At 37.6% G+C, this 20512-nt stretch overlaps 1 protein-coding gene across 3 annotated transcripts in view; it reads right to left on the minus strand.

Moving 5' to 3' along the window:
* Window positions 1-20512, minus strand: part of LOC140714168 (neuroplastin-like) — a 59180-nt gene that overhangs the window by 18642 nt on the left and 20026 nt on the right. For 2 of the 3 annotated variants that reach the window (XM_073025036.1, XM_073025035.1), the window contains exons 2-4: window positions 18610-18957; window positions 11059-11230; window positions 7988-8082 (exon numbers count right to left, since the gene is read on the minus strand). In XM_073025036.1, coding sequence (XP_072881137.1) covers window positions 7988-8082; window positions 11059-11230; window positions 18610-18957 — 615 coding nt within the window. The remainder of the gene's footprint in view (window positions 1-7987; window positions 8083-11058; window positions 11231-18609; window positions 18958-20512) is intronic. The other variant, XM_073025037.1, reaches the window with a different exon arrangement.

Raw genomic sequence — 20512 nt, forward strand, 5'->3', positions numbered from 1 at the left:
TAACTTGTCCAAGTCCTTCTGCAGCATACCCGTTTCCTCAACACGACCTGCCTCTCCATTAATCTTCACATCATCTGCAAATTTGGCATCAAAGCCATCTATTCCATCATCTAAATCATTTATATATGGCATAAAAAGTAGTACCAACACTGACAGCTGCAGAACACCACTAGTCACTGGCAGCTAACCAGAAAAGCATCCTTTAATTCCTACTCACTGCCTCCTACCAATCAGCCAATGCTCTAGCCATTCCATTAACTTTCCTGTAATACCATGGGCACTTATCTTGGAAAGCAGCCTTATGTGCGGCAACTTGCCAGATGCCTTCAGGAAGTCCAAATGTACAACATCCACTGCATCATTTTTATCTATCCCACTTGTAAAGAATTCCAACAGGTTCATCAGGCAAGATTTTCCCTTAAGGAAACCATACTGACTTTGTCCTATCTTGTCCTGTGTCACCAAGTACTCCATCACCTCATCCTAATAATTGACTCCAACGTCTTCCCAACGATTGAGGTCAGGCTAACTGATCTATAATTTCCTTTCTGCTGTCTTCCTCCTTTCTTAAAGGGTGGAGTGACAGCTGCAATTTTCCAGTCCTCTGGCACCAAGCCAGAATCCAACTGTTTTTGAAAGATCATTACTAATGCCTGCACAATCTCTACCACTACCTCTTTCAGAACCCTGGGGTGCAGTTCATCAGGTCCGGGTGACTTATGTACCCTTAGATCTTTCAAATTTTTAAGCACCTTCTCCCTTGTAATAGAAACTGCACTCCCTTCTATTCCCTCACACCCTTCAACATTTAGCACATTACAACTATCTTCCACAGTGAAGACTAATGCCAAATACTCATATAGTTTATCTACCATTTCCCTGTCCCCTGTTATTTCTTCTTTGGTCTCATTTTCTAGTGGTCCTATATCCACTCTCATCTCTCGGATTTTTTTTATACATTCTTGTAAAAGCTTTTACTATCCACTCTGATATTGTTTGCTAGCTTGCTTTCATATTTCATCTTTTCTCTCCTAATAACTCCTTTAGTTGCTCTCTGTAGGTTTTTAAAAGCTTCCCAATCCTCTTTTGCTTTTACATTAGTTTTGACTTCTTTTGTCAAATTTTGCCATTTGAGCTTCTTTTTGTTTTTGGAATACATCTATTTTGCACCTTCCCCATTTTATCCAGAAGCTCACACCATTGCTGCTCTGCTGTCATCCCTGCCAGCATCTCGTTCCAATTTACTTTGGCCAGCTCCTCTCTCATACCAGTTATTTCTTTTATTCCACTGAAATACTGCTACGTCAGACTTCACTTTTTTCGTATCAAATTTCATTTTGAACTCAAATCATATTGTGATCACGGTCTCTTAAAGGTTCTTTTACCTTAAGTTCCCAAAATGCCTCCAGTTCATTACATAACAACCAATCCAATGTAGCTGTTCCCTTAGTAGGCTGAACGACAAAACTGTTCTAAAAAAAATTCCCGTAGGTATTCAACAAACTCACTCTCTTGAGGATCCATTACCAGCCTTATTTTCCCAATCTACTTGCATGTTAATAATCTCCAGGACTATCATAACATTGCTCTTTTGACACACCTTTTCTATTTCCTGTTGGAATCTGTGGTCCACATCCCAGCTACTGTTGGCAGGCCTATATACATCTGTCATCAGCGTCCTTTTAACCTTGCAGTTTCTTAACTCAACCCACAGGGATTCAGCTTCTTCCAATAAGGGGGTGGGGTGGGGGAGATGATACACAAATTGCTTGGTCCTTCTTACTTTAATTCACTGTCAGAACTTAATCCATCCTCCAATACTGCCTCCAGGCTAGGTTTCTATCTCATTAACAATAGCATATTACAAACCTTCCACTTCATAAACCACTGGACACAGCAGGTCATTATGATTCATGTCAATAATGCACAAAACCTTATCAAGTAACATTTACAAAAATCTCTTAAGTATCTTATATTTACAATTTTTGCCTTTTAACCTTTAAACACAATGATGTTCAACTTCCTTGGTAAATTAATTCCACCAGAGTTCCTTATATGTACTCATGCTTCCAAGTTTAACATTCTTCAATGAGTAAAAATATCATGCACCATGTAACCATTCATTACTATAAACATACAACCCAAATCTGCCACTTTGAGAGATTACTTCCCTCACCAGTCCACTTTACAACTTATTCCCCATGGCTCTCCGCATGGCCACATAACTCTTCTACTGATAAAAACAGAGAAAGTTAAGGGTTACTCCAAAACTCATCCATATTGACAAACCCATAAAGTGTTTACCCAGCTTTGTCAGGGCACAAGTAGAGTGTTCTCAAATAGTTTCTGCAGAGACATAGCCAAAGTGCAGTTGATCATTTCAGGTGGGTACAGTATGATAGCTCCATGCGCAAAGTGGGTCACTGACACAATATTGACACCCACTCACAAAAATAAAGTCCTGACAATTGAAGGCCATTTAAGTTTCAGATCTGTCATCATACATAAGCCAACCCATATAATATGAGATTAGTGAGCCAGAGGTTTTGTACAAGAATGCCATGGTAGCATAGCTGTTACAGCAATGCTATTACAGCTTGGTGGGTCGAAGTTTGGATTCAATCCCAGCATCCTCTATAAGTTTGTACATCCTCCCTGTGGAAGGCATGGGTTTCCTCCAGGTGCCTCGATTAGTAGGTTAATTGGTAATTGTAAATTGTCCCATGAATAAGCCAGGGTTAAACAAATGGGTCGCCAATGGTGTGACTGCAGATTCATCACTCTCTGGCTAAAGAAATTCCTCATCTCCTTTCTAAAAGGACACACCCTCCCCCAATCCTGAGACTGTCTCCTCTGGTCTTAGACTCTCCCACCATAGGAAACATCCTCTCCCTATCCACTCTAACAAGGCGTTTTACCATTTGATAGGTTTCAATGAGGTCACCCCTCATTCTTCTGAATTCTAGTGAATACAGGCCCAGGGCCAAAGGCTCTTCATATGACAAGACATTCAATTCTGGAATCATTGTGAACCTCCTTTGAGCACTCTCCAGTTTCAGCCCATCTTTTCTTAGAAAAGAGGCCCATAAGGCTCCTCGATTTTTTTTGTGTATTTTCTCTCCATTTAGAATTTTCTCTCCCTTTCATTGCTTCTACCAAAGTACAAGACTATACACTTCCCGACACTGTATTCCAGCTGTCATTTCTTTGCCCATTCTTCCAATCCAAGTCCTTCTGTTGCCTCCATACTTCCTCAAAACAACCTGCCCCTCCACCTATCTTCACATCTGCAAACTTTGCAACAAAGCCATCAATTCCATCATCCAAATCACTGACCAGAAAACCAGAAAAAGAATCGGTCCCAAAACTGACCCCAGTGGAACACCACTAGTCACCAGCAGCCAGCCAGAAAAGGCTCCTTCATTCCCACTCTTTGCCTCCTGCCAATCAGCCAGTAACTTATCCATGCTAGAATCTTTCCTGTAATATTAGCTTATAATTTGTTAAGCAGACTCATGTGTGGTACCTTGTCAAAGGCCTTCTGAAAATTCAATTACACAACATCAAGCAATTCTTCTTTGTCAATCCTGCTTGTTATTTCTCCAAAGAATTGCAACATATTTGTTAGGCAAGATTTTCCCTTAAGAAAGCCATCCTGACTATGGCCCTTTTCATCATGTGCCTCCAAGTACCCTGAGACCTAATCCTTCATAATCAACTCCAACATCTTCCCAACCACTGAGGTCAGGCTAACTGGCCTATAATTTCTTCTGCCCCTCTCCCTTCTTGAAGAGTGGAGTGACATTTGCAATTCTCCAGTCTTCCGAAACCATTCCAGAATCTAGAAGGGCCTGTTCCACACTGTATCTCTAACTTGACAAAAATACAATCCAGAAAGACAGCTTCACAAATCTTCAGTTGATGCTACCTTTATATTTCTAATGAAATCTTAAGCATTTCAAAATTGCCAGTAGTGTTCTATTGACTGATGAAATACATGATACTTTGTTTCAATAGTACTTCTTTATTATTTTAATCAGTACATAATTTTCATGAAGAATCTTCTATAAGTCAAATTAAATGAACTATATTATTTACATAGACTTCTGCATTGGGAGAGGCAAATATTGTCTTAAAGGTTCACTTATTTTATTCCTTTTAACAATATTATACTTGGGACTTTTTTCAACAGCAGCTGGAAGAATACAGCTGCATGTAAGGAAAAAGTGCAGCAGAGAAAGATTAATGTGATACTTATACTTTCTTTGCAAGATGGCGGCGCGACACAGCTTGCAGCAGCCACTCTGGAGCTGATTATCTGTTATTTGTGAAGTGGGGTGCCGTGCGCAATCATAATCGATTGAAAATGGACGTGGGAGCACAGAAGAACATCGGGAAATCTCCAGGAAGACCTTCTTCGTTGCTGCTGCTGCTGTGAGGTCCGGGACTCTGCTGGGAAGAACAGGCCCCCAGTCCTCAGGGTCACGTTGCCGATGGCCGTTGGCGGGGCCGACTTAATACGCTTGGCAGAGGATGGTGCTCAGAGAAGCTGTGCCGGAGGGGATGGTCGCCGGCTTGGAGGTTCGATGGACTCGGAGTCCGCTGCGGTCAACTTGCTTTTGTTGTGTGCTGCATCTGCGAAGCTGAGTAGGGCGGCGCCGTGGAAGTCCATAGTGGGGGTATTCCCTTCTGCCGCCGGTGTGGGATGGCGAGTCTGTCGGGACCCTGGTGACTTGTGGAAACTGTGTGGTGATTTCTTTTGAACTTAATAGTCCTTTAACATCTTTGGACTATTTTTACTGTGCCCATAGTCTGTTTTTTATCAATTATGCTATTGTTTGCACTGTTGTAACTATATGTTGTAACTATGTGGTTTGTGCAGGTCTTGTAGCTTTAGTTTTTGGTCTTGTTTGTCTGGTGGATTTGGAGCTCCTTTCCGGAGAACGCGCTAAGATGGTAGCGCGATATTAATACGCAGCAGCCTCTCTGGACTCTGGATTGGGGATTGCCAAACGTTATGTGGATTTTCTAGTGTAGTCTGTTTTGTCATATGCTTTTGTGATATCATTCTGGAGAAACGTTGTCTCATTTTTTAACTGCATTGCATTTGTGGTTTCTAAATGACAATAAACTGAATCTGAATCTGAATAATGTAAAAACTCTAACCCAAGATTTGTCATCCATAACAAAAATCAAGTAGTGCAGGTAAATAATGCAGATTAGATTTAAAACATTGTAAATGGGGTGTGGACAAAACTAACAAAGGTGGAGCTTACTGTCCATTCACAAGAGTTAATTCTATAGTTTGGAACCTTACTCATTTGTATGCCAGTTTCTGTACTCTGAAGAGTTTCAATGACACAAACTTTTTTTAAATGAAGGCAGCTTTTTTTTTGTTTTATGGATCTGCCCCACATTCACCTAATTCTGTTTTAAAAATAGCTGCGATGGGATTTGAATGCATGATCATTGGATAACTTACACCCAAAACAGCCTTCTGCAGCACTACTCAAGTATCTAGTTTGCTTACATTCAAATCAGAAAGACTTATAACATTAAAAGATATACTGTACCTTGAAAAAGTATTCAGTCCCCACAACTATTTCCACATTTTGTCTCATTTTCTAAACTTAAAGTAGGATTTTTTTCAGCTAATCTAAAAAGCATTGTGTATCATGTCAAATTTGGTCAGGATTGATGAGAAGATAAATGCTGCAAAGATCCTGGATTTAAAAAAATGCTACCATCTGCCAGAAAGCTTAACCAGAGTAGGAAGTTCATCTTTCAGTAGGACAATCCAAAGCACACTGCGAGAGTAACCCTGGAGTGGTTTCAAATTAAGAAAACCGATGTCCTTGAGTGGCTCAGTCAGAGACCTAACCTTAGCCAAATCCAACATCTCTGGCAAAACCTCAAGACTGCCATCCACCACCTCTCCCCAACTAACTTGGCATAGCTTGAGCAATTTTGCAAGGAGGAATGGGCAAATCTTTCTCCATCACATTGTGCAAAGCTGAGAGTCTTATCCAAAAAGATTACTGGCTGTAATAGCTGTGAGAGGTGGTTCAACTAAGTACTAAGCAAAAGGGCAAAAGGTGGGTGGGGGGGAACGGAGGACAGATGAATACTTTTGTAATGCTGACCTTTCAGGATTTTCTTCATACTTTATGATTTCCCTGTGTTTTGGGCTCTACTCTGGGGAAAAAAGAGCACATGATTCACAAATAAAAAAAATCTCAGTAAAATTGAAATCAGAAGCCCTGGTTGTATTATACTCATTTATGTGAACAAAGAGTTGGGGTCTGAATACTTATACAAGGCACTGTAACTTTCGCGAAGAGTTAAATTTACTCATTATTCATTGGCAAAATACAAATACAAAATTAAACCAGTGTGCAAAGATAACTGATGCATAGCAATTAAGGCACAATTATCCTTCAGTGTTAATTTGATCTGAAGCCACAAAATAAAAAAAATTAAAAATCAAAAATACACTGAGCATATTCTTCCCATAAAAGTATTCCCTGTTCATGCATTCATTCCACCATAACTGGGCATCAGTATCAAGATTTTCAGACACAAAAGCAAAGTATTACAGATACTGTAAGAACTGGCAATACCCAGTTGCTCAGGGAGCAGGAAGCATTGTATTGGTGACCTTTGAACAGAATTAGAAAAAGTCAGAAATGAAAGGGATTTTAAACTGAAGACAAGGGAGGGACAGAGAGAACAAAGGGGAAGGTTTGTTATAGGATACAGACCAGGATTGATCGAAAAGTATAAATGACGGCACTGTCAATTTTTAGAGGATAGTAACACTGCACAACTGAAACCTGATAAAACAGAAGAGGACACGATGGAAAATTAAACACTGAAAGTGAGATACACAAGAATAGAATGGCTAGCATGAAACTGATGGCTGAATGGCCTTTCTCTTGCACAGTAGGTGAACATTTACTACACAGAAATAGGTCACAAGAACCACCTCCAACTCGGTTTCAATAGGTTATCAAAATAGCCTTGTATTCCACCCTTACTGTATTCACTCTAGCTAGGAAAGAAATGTGTAATTCTGCAGACAATGCTTTCAAACCTTATGAATTAATATAAGGCAAACAACCTGAAGATTTTTCCATTTCTTACAAATAATTTTCTTCATACTGCAATCCATTTGCTCTGACCCACATAAATGCAAGTGGTTTAGTTTTCAGTGACACGCGAGACATGATCCTATCCATACGATATCCTCTCCAAATCTACTTCATCTCACAACTTCTATGAAGCCCTCTCACCCTTCAAAATTTCTGCCTGGCCCATCCAACCTAATAGTCAGCAAATTTCAGATACTGGCCCAATAAAATCTTTTCTGAACTGCACAGAACACATTACACTCTCCCATGAATGGAGACCAAACTTTGAGGTCTCAGCAATGCCCTTTATAATCAAAGCATAACTTCCCTAATTACAGTCGACTGTACTTCTTCCTATGGATGCTGCCTGGCCTGCTGCGTTCCACCAGCATTCTGTGTGTGTTGCTTGAATTTCCAGCATCTGCAGATTTCCTCGTGCTTGCATAACTTCCCTAACTTTGTAATCCCCTGACATTTACTTCTTATTGGTTATCATTTACTATTTACTAGCCTTTTGGAAATTCTTCCTGCATACTGCTTCATTTCAGTCATTGCTTAATCACATTGTCCACACACTCATCATAGCTTACTTTTCTGGCCATCTTTGTGTCATCAGCAAATTTAGCAACAGTACTTCAAGTGATTTCCTTCATTTATAAAAAGTTGAGGCTCCAATATCTATTCCTGTGGCGCACTGCTATATTTTGGCAACAGACCCATTTCTGCCTACTATTTCTCCAGTTCAACACAGGCGATGTCACTGAACTGGGAAACATGGCAAGTAAGCACAGGGCAGATGGGAGTGCAACAAGTTGTGTGCCCATTTTGTGTGTTTGTGAAAAGGAGAGAGAACCTACCTTTGACATCAATAGTAGCATTCACTGCAGTGGAACTTTCAAATGTAAAGACACATTGATATTCTCCAGAATGTTCTGTTCTCGGTTTAGGAATCCTGGATTGCAAAGGAGTTAGAAAAATAAGGAATGAAACGATATATATTAACTTATTTAATCATACTAATTGAAATTACAAATCACCATTTCAAATATACCTGTCTGCCAGTGGAAATACATCTCAAGTAAAGCCAATGTTGTGTACTTCTTAAAAAATGAAAATGATTTTGAAAAGCTTCAAGCCACATCAGAATACCAGGTCACATATATAAAGATCAAAGATTACCTAATTTGTCAAATGTACATCGAAACACACAGTGAAATACATCATTTGCGTCAACGACCAAAAGCCCACAAAGTACCCATGCTTCTGGAGCCAACATAACATGCCTACAACTTAACCCAAACCCATACATCTTTGGAACGTGGAAGGAAACCAGAGCATCGAGAGGAAGCCCATGCTATCATGAGAACATACACACTTCTTATAGACGGCAGCAGAAAATCACTGATCACTGGCATCGTATTAGTGTTATGCTGCTATGCTACCATGCTACCCAGCAATTTAAAACAGAGCGGAACAGTAGGTTCTATTGCAATGCTTAATCAAACATGGCCAACCTTTTCCAAGACCCTGGAAAATGTGAACAGAACCTCACTGTATACGCTATAAACTGGCTTCAGGTATTTGATGCTGAACAGTTTTTTTAAATCCAAAGAATTGCCCTTTGGGTGGTGGGTGTAATATTCAGCAATTAAGTCATCTAGACTAGGAAAGCACGACATTATCACACCTCCTGCTATCACACTGAATAACTCCAAGGCAAACACAATTGACATGACATCCCCATTCAAGGCAAGAGAAAACAAGTAATTTTTAAACTTTCATTAATTTTCATTAACTACAATGGTTCCAGAAGTCTAATTTTATGAAAGAGAAACAGTATTTGCCAAATTTATTAGACTTTATTGATGATGTAAACAGCAGAGTAGATAAAACAGAACTATTGATGGCACATTTCAATTTCCAGGAGCCTCTATGAATGTTTACACAAAATTAAGGATAATAGTGCCAAAAGATGAAGGTGGAATAAATAACATTTTTGATTGGCGAAGTTTAACTAACGTTGGGGCTTCTACCATACTCTATATTATTGACCAAGGTCAAGCGACTAAGATTTGTTAACAAGAAGATATAAAAGTTACGACGATAATAGGATAAGAGGTTAAAAGAGTGGGTAAAAGTAGGACAAGAAGACTAAGATGTGCAAGGTTTTTCACTTTGAATGAGGTACATACAGAAAAAAGAACATTTTTAAAATGGAATAAAACTATTAAATGCAGATGTTCAGAAAAGTAAGGATACCCTTGTACAAGCTTAAGGTACAACAACTTATTACAAAGGCAAATGAACATGGCCTCCTAGAAGACCACAACCTTGTCATCGGGATTGGAAGCTTGCGTGGCTCAATGACCCAGAGAGCTATGTTAACTGGAATCAGAACTTTATATGATTTGGCTCTATGCAAGGTCATCTATGCCAAACAGGTAAAAGGGTGGAGACCAGACTTGGAGAAGCCCACCGGCCCACCAGGCTCAAGGATTCAGCTCAAGGTTAACAACTCTGACTGATAAAACAAAACTGTTATGGAAACAACAATGAAGAATTCTTCTGCATCTCAGTGCAACAGTATTCCTGTCTCCAGCCAGGACTTGCATGACTGACAGTAGTGAAAGCAGAGAGGAAGCTACTGACATGAAGGAAGTCCTGAACACTGCCAGAGATGGAGAACCTTCATTGTTGCCCTAAACACTAGTGGCATAATGGGTAACAAGACTGAGCCTGAGGCCTCTTATTGTATGGGAGAAGGAAATCAACAAAGTGGTTGCCTTGTGAAACAGAGAGAGAATGAATATTTAATATTGGTCTATTTAAGGAAGGATATATTTGTTTTTGAAATGGTATATGACTTTAAAATGCAGTTTGTTTGACTAGCCCCCAAAATGCAATCCAATCTCCTTTCTATTTATATCACTCTGGAAATGGAAAATAGCCCCTACTGACTTTATAAGAACTAACATCTAAAACCTGCAAGAGATTCTACTACTAGATAGAATCACTAAAATAAAAATATTTGGACATATTCCAGATTGTATAGTGGCATGTATAATTGTTCTTACAATTTACTGATGGAAGTATTTATGGCAGATGAAAGAATTTTTTAAAAGACCAAAAAAATTTATATTTTCAAAGGGATAAATTAACCACATTAGCAATAGATTATGCTAAAGTTTTCAATAATAAAAATAGCTATTAATAGAATAACTTCTCATTAAGTTTAGTTTCTCTTCCCTTTTGGAAAAACTTCTGTCAATAACATTTATGGAAAAAAAACTGACAAATACAGTAAGTAACACAAATGGGCACTAAAACAGATGGCTCCCCAGTTACTACAACTTCTGCTGGAAATAAAACAGACCCATGATATTGAATCTAGTTATTGCATGACAAGCAAGGGCTGCAGTAACTCACCAAAGCTGTTCACAACCAACTTCACAAAACTATTGAATAATAATTAATAAATGGTGGCCTTGCTTGTGACACAATTATCAGGAACAAATATGGATGGAGGAAATAGAGAGAAAAAGCCTCAACTGATCATTAGCAACACTGCTTTTGAAAAGGTAATGATTTATCATTGTGTTACAACAAATGCCTGACTATATCTCACAGGACCCAATAGCATCATTTGCCTTCAAAACAGAAAGCAGTTGGATTACATTTGAAATGGGCACATAGCAGATTTGATATACTAGTTTCTCCTGTCTACTATTTTATATGTCAATTTCAAAGCAAATCTATTGCATTCTTACACTGTATAATGTATCTAATCATTGAATTTACTCCAACAGACAATGCACATGGGATGGTTTTCCATAAACTTCCTGACATGTAAAGGGAATCTTTTCTTATGTATTCAAATGCATTTCAAAATATTCACATATGGTTGCACAAGCCGAAAGACAGCTCTCACTTGTATTCTGTGCTGTTTGTACCAAAATTCCTGGTCCCAATAATTTCTTCTCCATCTTTCATCCAGTAACTGCCGTTGCATGGAGCTGATGCCAAAGTCAGGTTACAAAATAAGAGGATATCTGGGCTTGAAGTCTTTATAACAACTTCTTCAGACGAATGGATCTTTGGCTCTGAAACGCACAGAGCAAAACAACAGTTGTTAAGTGAATGTAATTATCAGTGCGCAGTGGTAAACAAATGCAGCCAACTCTCAGTCACCAAACACTCAAAAATACAACTTTCAATGAACTGCTGTACCTATTTATTTAGTACTATTACCTTAGAACTGTACCTACAGCTGAATAAAAGCAAAGTAGTAAACACTTTTCAATAAATCAAAACCATAATTGCTACATAAATCTACTATTTATGGATTGTCATTCAAATAACTGAGTTTGGAAAAGGCTCAGACGACTCAAATTTGTTGCTGACACAGTTTAAGTAAATATTTAGGAAATGACATTTCAAGGTTATTTGCTGTACATCTATCTGGCTACAAATCTGGACAGAAAATTGTTTTGTCAAAATGCTGACGCAAATGGCACGCATGGTGAACACCAGCATCATCACAACATGACGTGTCATGCTGGTTTAGCTGCTAGCCAAGTCTCCACTTACCAATGCTGAAATGTGATTATAAAGATAATAATCAAGCAGATTAGGTAATTCTATAGACTGAATTTATTATTAATTCAACTGTTAACAATTTAACTCCATGCAAGCAGAAATGGTCTTTTCCATACATTAAGTTTGTAATCCCTTTCTATGGGTATTATAAAGAAATACACTCTTAGCTGATTTTTTAATTCACTCATCTACATGTGCTTATAAATCCAGTGTTGTGATATCAATAGAATCTGTCCAATAATGGGTCAGGTCTCAAGTATGTTTCAAATCAAGCAAAAATAAGAACTGATACAGAAAGAAATTGACAGCACCCATTAAATATAATCAGTCTGAAACTAGAAAATTAAATCATAAAACTCAACTAACAATCAAACAGTAGCACAAGAAATCTGGTATGGGCAGAATGATTACATGACTAGTATCTTACAAATCTTGGCAACAGGTACACAAATTTTCTGGTGTCAATGTAAAAAAATTAATTATAATAGAACAATAGAACAAGGGATTTTTGTTAATAGAGCCAAATAAATAAAAATACTTGCCAACAACTTCAGGATTTCTTTCACTCAAATGTAGTCTGTGCTCTACAGGATGGATTAGTTACCAATCTGACCTTAAACCCAATTAACCAATCTAAGTCCAAAGACTAAGTGCTGGGGATAGATGAGGTTTACATTCAAATAAAACATGGGGGTCTGAGCTGGACCATGCAGTCTAAATCAGTACTTTATTCAGGATGAATGCTTTGTATTGCTACATATGCCCTCTGCTCTTAATCATATTTGATACTCTTCTTCAAGCAGGTCAATATCATGTTTCAGATAAAAGACAGACTGAAGGAACTCAGTATGCCAGGCAGCATCTGTTGAGGAAAGCAGATGATCAGTGTTTCAGATCAAGTTCCTACATCAGTCCTGATTCAGGGTCTAGACCCAAAGTGTCAACCATTGCTCTGCCTCTACATTTGCTGCCTGACATACTGAGTTCCTCCAAATTACAGTATCTACAGTATCCTGTATCACCAATAGTATGTTTCAGATTATTACAATAGCATTCCTTAATTGATGAAAGGACTGCTTTCACAAAAATTTTCATAAATTGAGATATACAGTGAACCTCCCAAAGTGTTGGTCATATTGATTCAAACGTTTAATGCAGCACTGGTGTGCCATTTAACACACAGTGTATTGTTATTTTAAACTGCAGATATGGCCTTTTAATGTCACTCAAGTCATTAATAGCAGATCATTGAAATCTCAGCTATGGATCAAAGTACAACACAAGGAGCTTTGACCTTTAATCCATTCCTTGAGAAAGGCAACCCATTTCTACCTACTGAATATCTTAATATGGGATGGTTTTTTTAAGCTTTCCTTAGGCATTCCCAGACTGAACTAAGCCAAAGCATTTGTGATCAGCTTGCCACTTTCTGAAGTAACTTTGCATCTGTCATTCCATAACTTAGCTACTTACCTTCTCCAACTGACTTACAAATACCATTCTACTGATGCACATTGATTTCCCCTTCCCAAAAGTACGCATTTAAAATTTTCAAAATAACTGCTGTCCCCTTTATAACCAGAAATGTACTGACCATCAATGCCTTCCTCTTTGTATCATTCACTTTTCTTTTGCCCAGCTACTGACATCTTAAACAAGACCTACATACCAAAATCCCTTTCCTAAATACCTCAACCCACTCAGCCCAGCTACCCCTCATCTAATTCAATGTTTTTGTCCAGTAAATATTTTTGTCTGCTGAGGCCTCTTAATTTCTATTTCACCTTTTGCTGCAACTCACATTTTAGCAAAAATAACTTTCATTCCTTTCAAAGATCAAACTTCAACAGTTGTTTATTACTCCTCTAGATGCCTTCCACCTTCCCTTCGACCTAATTTTCTCTCCCAAACCTTACCCTCTGCTATGTTTAAATCATACCATCTTCCACAATCAACTGATCAACATTTAGTTTCCTCTGTCATTAGTTAAATACTATCACTTTTTTCTTCCAATATTTCAATATGGCTAGCTCCTTAACTCATTCTTGCAGTACAACCAAAACTCATTCTCCTTCAACTGGCACCTTTCCATGCAACTGGAGTTGTACGTAATTACTTTCATTGTCTTTTTAGTCTCGTGAACTGCACCAAAGTTAGAGGAATAGCATTCAGTCTTCTTGCTGGGAACATAATAGCCCTTAAGACTTAATGCTGTATTTAACATCTTCAGGAAAGTAAATATTCTAGTCCACTTTAAAACTGAGCATTTCCAATGAAACTCAATCTAGCTACAACATTATCAGTTCACTCTCTTCATGCTACCTGGCAGTCTATTTCCAGTGTTTCTTCTGCTTTGAATTTTTTTTGCCTTCCATAAATGTAATTGAAGTATCTCTGTATATTGCCATTACAAATGCTTAAAATCATAATCACTGAACTGCCTATCATTACTAAGACACTTGATCTTCAACTTAACCAAATTTATACTCACTTTCCCTTCCCAGAGTTAATTGGTCATCTATAATGCTTGAGGGGCATACGTGAACATTGTATTTGAATTACAGTAGAAAACGCCTTTCAGTATATCATACCTAGTACAGCATTGCATTGACTCCAACTCCATCTGTTCTTACCTCTTTTCTAAAATAGGTTTTCATACAATCTCTTAAAATGACTTTACTTCATGAAATTTTATACTCTAATATCCTTTCTCTGAAAAATATTATACTAACTTTACCATCTATTCTGATTTGTTTGTGTGATTTCCTTCTGACAAGTCCATTCAATTTTCAAAGATAAAGCAGTGATGGTACATGCAAATTAAACACTGAACATTCTGCACCCAAGGATAAGAAGGTCAGCAAAAACCCAAAATATGAAAAACAAATCATTGATTTAAATATAATTTTATTTTCATTTTTCTGAGTATCTTAATAATTTCATTTCAGATTTTGCTGAACTGTCTGCCTGGCAAAATGGACTGCAAGGTCATAATACTACACATCTTAACCTTGACCATTTCAGCATTGTATCAACTGGTATTGCTCTTATGAATAGAATGTTAAGGATTCTAAATTTTTCTTTGACCTGCACAATACCTTAGAAAAAAGTTCAATTAATACCATTTAAAGCATTTTACTTTCATTTCTTGATTTTTTCAATACAATTAAGAATGGGAAAAACTAGATTGGATTCCCACATCTCATTTCAGGAGCAGTGCTAGAAATTTTGCATTTACTTTTCTTAGTATCAGTTTATTTAAAAAAATTTTGCTGCTGCATGCTAATAATTTTTTTTTCTCCACACAGGGCTTTCTAGGAATATGACAAGGGGATCCTAAATTAAAATGTGACCTACGGTTGCATGAAAAGGTTTGTGAACCCTTTGCAATTACCTGGTTTTCTGCATTAATTACTCATAAAATGTGTGATCTTCATCTAAGTCACAATAATAGACAATCTGCCTAAACTACTAACACACGAACAAGTGTTTTTTTCATGTCTGTATTGAACAATTGTTTAATCATTCAAAGTCCAGGCTGGAAAAAATATCAGCCCTATATTTAATAACTGTTAGAACCTCCTTTAGCAGCAATAACCTCCACCAAACATTTCCTGTAGTTGTTGATCAGACTTGCACAACAGTAAGAAGGAATTTTAGACCATTCCTCCATACAAAACTGTTTCAGCTCATCAGTGTTTCTGCAATACCTTGCATCAACAGCCTTCTTCAGGTCATGCCACAGCACCTCAATTAGGTTAAGGTCTAGACTCCAACTTGGCCATTCCAAAACATGAATTTTCTTCTTTTCAAACCATTCTGTTGATTTACTCTGGTGTTTCAGATCATCGTCTTGTTGCATCATCCATGATTTACTTTTGTCTTTCCGATCATTATTCAAATTCTATTAAGCTTCAAGTGATGGACTGCTACCTTGACATTCTCCTGTAAAATGCCTTCATACAATTTTGAATTGTTCCTTCAACAATTGCAAGCAGTCCAGGGCCTGAAGCAGCAAAGCAGCTGAAAACCATGATGCTCCTACCCACCATGGTTCAGTTTGGCGTTGGTGTGCAGTGCCCCTTTTCCTCCAAACATTGTGATATGCATTTATCAAAAAGTGTAACTTTTGTCTCATCTGTCCATAGAACATTGTCTCAGAAGCGTTGTGGAACACTGAGTGGTTTTTTTTGCAAACTTGAGACTTGCAATAATTTTTTTTTATTGGAGAGTAGTGGTTTCCTCAATGGTGTCCTTCCATGAACACCATTCACGTTCAGTGTTTTTTCTTATAGTGGACACATGAGCAAGATCTAGAGATTTCTGCATGTTTTTTGCTGTTATCCTTTGGTTCTTATTCACTTCCTTCAGCATTGCACTTTGTGCTCTTGATGTGATCTTTGCAGGACGCACACTCCTAAGCACAGTAGCAACAGTACTGAATTTCCTCCATTTGTAGATAATTTCTCTTACTATGGACTGATTAACAATCAGGCCTTTAGAAATGCTTTTGTAGCCTTTTCCAGCTTTATGCATCTCTACATTTCTCCTTCTATGGTCCTCTGAAAGTCATTTTGATCAAGGCATGGTGCACATAAACAATCTTTCTTGAGAAGAGCAGGCCCTATCAGTAACCTGACTGTTTTTTTTTAATATAGGGCTGAGCACCCCTACATCCCACACCTCCAAACTCATCTCATTGATTGGAACACCTGACTCCAAACAGTTTTTGTAGAGGCATTATTCCAGAGGTTCACACACTTTCCTGAACCTAGACTGTGAATGGTGTACTCAGCAATGATGAGAAGATGTACAATTGTTTGTGTGTTATTAGCTTAGGCAGATTGTGTTTGTCTATTATTGTGACTTAGATTAAGATCAGACCACAGTTTATGAATAATTAATTCAGAAAGCCAAGTAATTGCAAAGGGCTCACAAACTTTTTCTTGCAACTGCATAATTGTTGAACATATCAATGAACAGCTTATATATGAAAATAAATACTGGAAATGCAGTACAAGCTATCTGAACTTGAGTTTCAATTGGTTGAAGGAATATTGCATTCTCTCATGATCTACTGGCAACAAAAAAATATGAACATTGCAGTGCAAAGGCATGATTCGATTGAAATTGAGCTAACTACCTTCAGAAAAGGAAGACTAATGCAGAGCTAATATGATTTTGGAGGAATAAGTAAATACGGAAAGCAGAGCATAGCTGTTGCATATTTTAATTTGTAGGATGGGAAAAATAAGAGTGGGCAAGAGGTGTGAAAGGACTAAGAAAAATAATTCTGAGCAGCAGGATATCGTCTTCAATGTGTACTCACCATCCTGAGTATGTTCTTCTTGCTATTTTGATATTAAATGACTGACCAAAAGTACTGAAAAGGGTGAAAGGAATGCCCTCAAATGAATAATGCAATTAACGTCTAATAGTTCAATCCATCCAATACAGCAGAAGGCCAGAAATGACTAACATTAGTCAATATTTATTCAATTGATCTTTAAGGCAATTTTGACCACTATTTAAATGAAGGCGCTAACATATATGAATTGAATTCTTAAAAATACAAAACCTATGTAGCTGAAACCTCTTCATGAAGATTAAGAATGTCAAGTTCTCAGTGGTGGAAAAGGCTTCAAGAATCTAGCATTATTGTTGATATTCGTGCAGTCATTCTCTCTATGAACAAGCAGGTAGTTTCAGACCCCAGATGAATACACAGAATTTAAATATCATTTAAGTTCTTAAAATAATCAGATTAAGTTTTATTTCTTAAGAAAGCATGATTAATAACCTTTATGTTGGTCATAGCTTTTTAGCATTTTACATGTTGTCCTTCCACAGGTCAGTTAATGATGATTTATTGTGGAGATAAGCTCACAAGTATTACTAGTTAGTAGAGTTGGTGACACCATGAAACTTTCGACTCAAAACAAATTCCACCTCATACTCCTAATGAATTAATCTGCAACGTAACTAATTTCATGTTTATAGCTTTAAAGAGAAATTTTGTAAAAGAGAGATACATGTCCATCAGCAAACTGCATTCAGAATTCCTGCAAATCTATTCATTTTGAAACCACTGCTACATTTGTAATATGTAACTGTTAATGTACAAGGTAGATGATAATAAATAATTTTATTATTTCCCATAATAAATAAAATTAATATTCTATTTTTGGATTATAAGCATTCTAGATCTATTCAGTACAAGTTTTCAGTATTAAAAATATTAGTCAGATTATTGTCCTGCACCATTTTTATGCCCTGCAGTTGCAGAAGCCAATTAGCATGCAGAGCATCTCTCTTTGCAGTTCGCTATGCCATATGTCTCATATCCAGCAAACAGTACGTAAAAATAAAACTTCACATGCACACCCACACAGACATTCATCAACACTCTAGTGGCTGCCCATGACTGTTTCAAAAGAAAATGGATCTGGTTAGCTTTGTGTCTCAAACACTAAAAAGTTCAATACAATGACTGATATAAAACACAACTGCTCAGACTATAGGGCTCACAATGTTCATGGGGAAAGTAAGGGAGAGGAAGGGGATTTGCTTAGATGGCAAGGGAATTATGCGTCACACACATTACAATACACACTACACAATACTGAACTCTGCATTGCAGTATGGCTTCAATACTGCTTGTTTTCTAATGGAAGTTATTCACAAACTAGAGGCATCATGAGGAGGATAAGCAAGACAAGGTACAATAATCCAGGCATTTCTGGACTATTAAATGGGAGTGCAGGTCTACAACATCGTAAATGAGAAGGGTGGTGGGGAAGAATTAAGTAGAGACAAGAGGAAAGGAGCAAGGTCTCAATGACCAGCAGGAACTACTAATGGTACTACTATATGCAGTACTCACTTGGTAGGATGACAACAGTGGCCTGGGCTCGTATCCAGGTAATGGCTGGATTTTGTCGGAGGTCGTTCCGTCTGGGGTCGTTGCTGGCCCTGCACTCATAAGTCCCAGTATCTTCCAGAACCAACCTAGTGACACGCAGCACACTCACTCCATTGCTGCCGTAAGCCGTGTTTATTGAAACCCGTCGCTTCCGAGCACCATTCCATAGCTGTATGAACGAGTCGCCCCTGTTGACCTCAGCGTACCACCACTGGATCTCGGGTGTGGGGTTCCCTACCACATCACAGTACAGCTCAAAGGTATCTCCTGTCAGCTTAGTTTCTGACAAGGGTGACTTGACAAACCCAGCTGGAGGGAGGGTAGTAGAAATGTAGTGATAGAGCAATCAAAGAAGCCCTGAACTCTGAGAATATTTTTAACTGCAGAAAGGTTATAAACAGAAATTGTTCATTTCTATATTAACTTAGAAAATATCAGAAAAGAACAGTGTACATAATTCAAAGCAAAACACAGTGTTAGGTACAAACATGGAAAAAGGGTACAGACAAAGAGTGGAGTATGGAATTTTAATTAGTTGTATGGTCAAACCGGCCTCAATGAATTTGTTAGGGAACATTCAGAAAGGGTCAGGCTATCCAAAGAATTGCACACGACAGATAATTATTGTGTACAAATGGCTAGGGATTGTTTTAAGCATTTTTAGAAATTTGAGATATATACAAAAATTAAAATATAAAATTAGGTTAAAGGTCTAGTTGCACTCTATATAACTGGCCAATGGAGATATTTTGGAATTTCAATCACTTAGGAACTATTAACTGACATGGATCCTTACTAATCAATACTCAAAAGCATTTTTGTCTGCTGAAGCTACTTTACCTTACTGGAAATGGATCCAGAGCAGAAAAATTCACCAACTTTCGCAATAAGCTTCAACTCCACGAAGTATACCCAACTCCATTATACCTCAACATCACAAAACAAAAATAAATAAGCCACTTGATTCATTTTATTGCACTGGTAAATCTATTTGGAAGCACCCATATTTTAACTGAAAGGAGGCATTGCAAATCTCAAGCAACAATCCAGTTTTCTCTACCATAAATTGATTTGAACAAGTTCATACATACTGCAGAGCTTGCAAAATTCACTATACTGCAATATGTGAAATGCAATCACAACAGTGTACACAAATAAAGAGTTTTAATTTAAAATCAAAATGACAAGAATCAAGGGTTCCTTATGTATGCTATACATTTATTAGCTTTTAACACCATTTTAAAATCATTTTTTTAATACAAATTATACTTGTAAACTTCCTCAGATAAAAAGAAAGCACAGCCAATATTGTACACTATGCCCCAGGTGGATACATTGGAATGCATTACTGAACATCAATTAGTAGATTAAAAAACCTAACACTCTATAAGTATAATGGATCTGAGAAATATCACCAGCACAAGTGCACAGCCTGAAGTCACGTTGAAAAGATTTGAGCAAATTAAGCTTAGTGTCTCAGTTTTAAGTTTCTCAAATCTCTCTCTAATTCTCCATTTCCAACCATCTAAAATCCTCTGACTTTGACACACCTCTAATTATGGACTCTTACACATCCATTATTTTAAATTATGCACGAGTTTTGGAGTTCCGTCTATAAATATCTTTGCCACTCCATCTTTCTGCTCATTTCTAATACTGATAAAGCAGCCAACATTTAGTCATCTGCCCTACTATCTCTTTAATTGGCTTAAAGATGAATTTTGTTTTGATGACTGTGAGCCAATTTACTACGCCAGCTGCTTGATATGAGCACATGATCCTGTTACAAATAGTAATGTTCATATCACCGAAACACTGGCTTGTGTATTGAAACATTGCCCCATATAATGTTACTGTTTGCAAA

This window comes from Hemitrygon akajei, chromosome 21 (genome assembly GCF_048418815.1).
Source record: "Hemitrygon akajei chromosome 21, sHemAka1.3, whole genome shotgun sequence".
NCBI classification, from domain to species: domain Eukaryota; kingdom Metazoa; phylum Chordata; class Chondrichthyes; order Myliobatiformes; family Dasyatidae; genus Hemitrygon; species Hemitrygon akajei.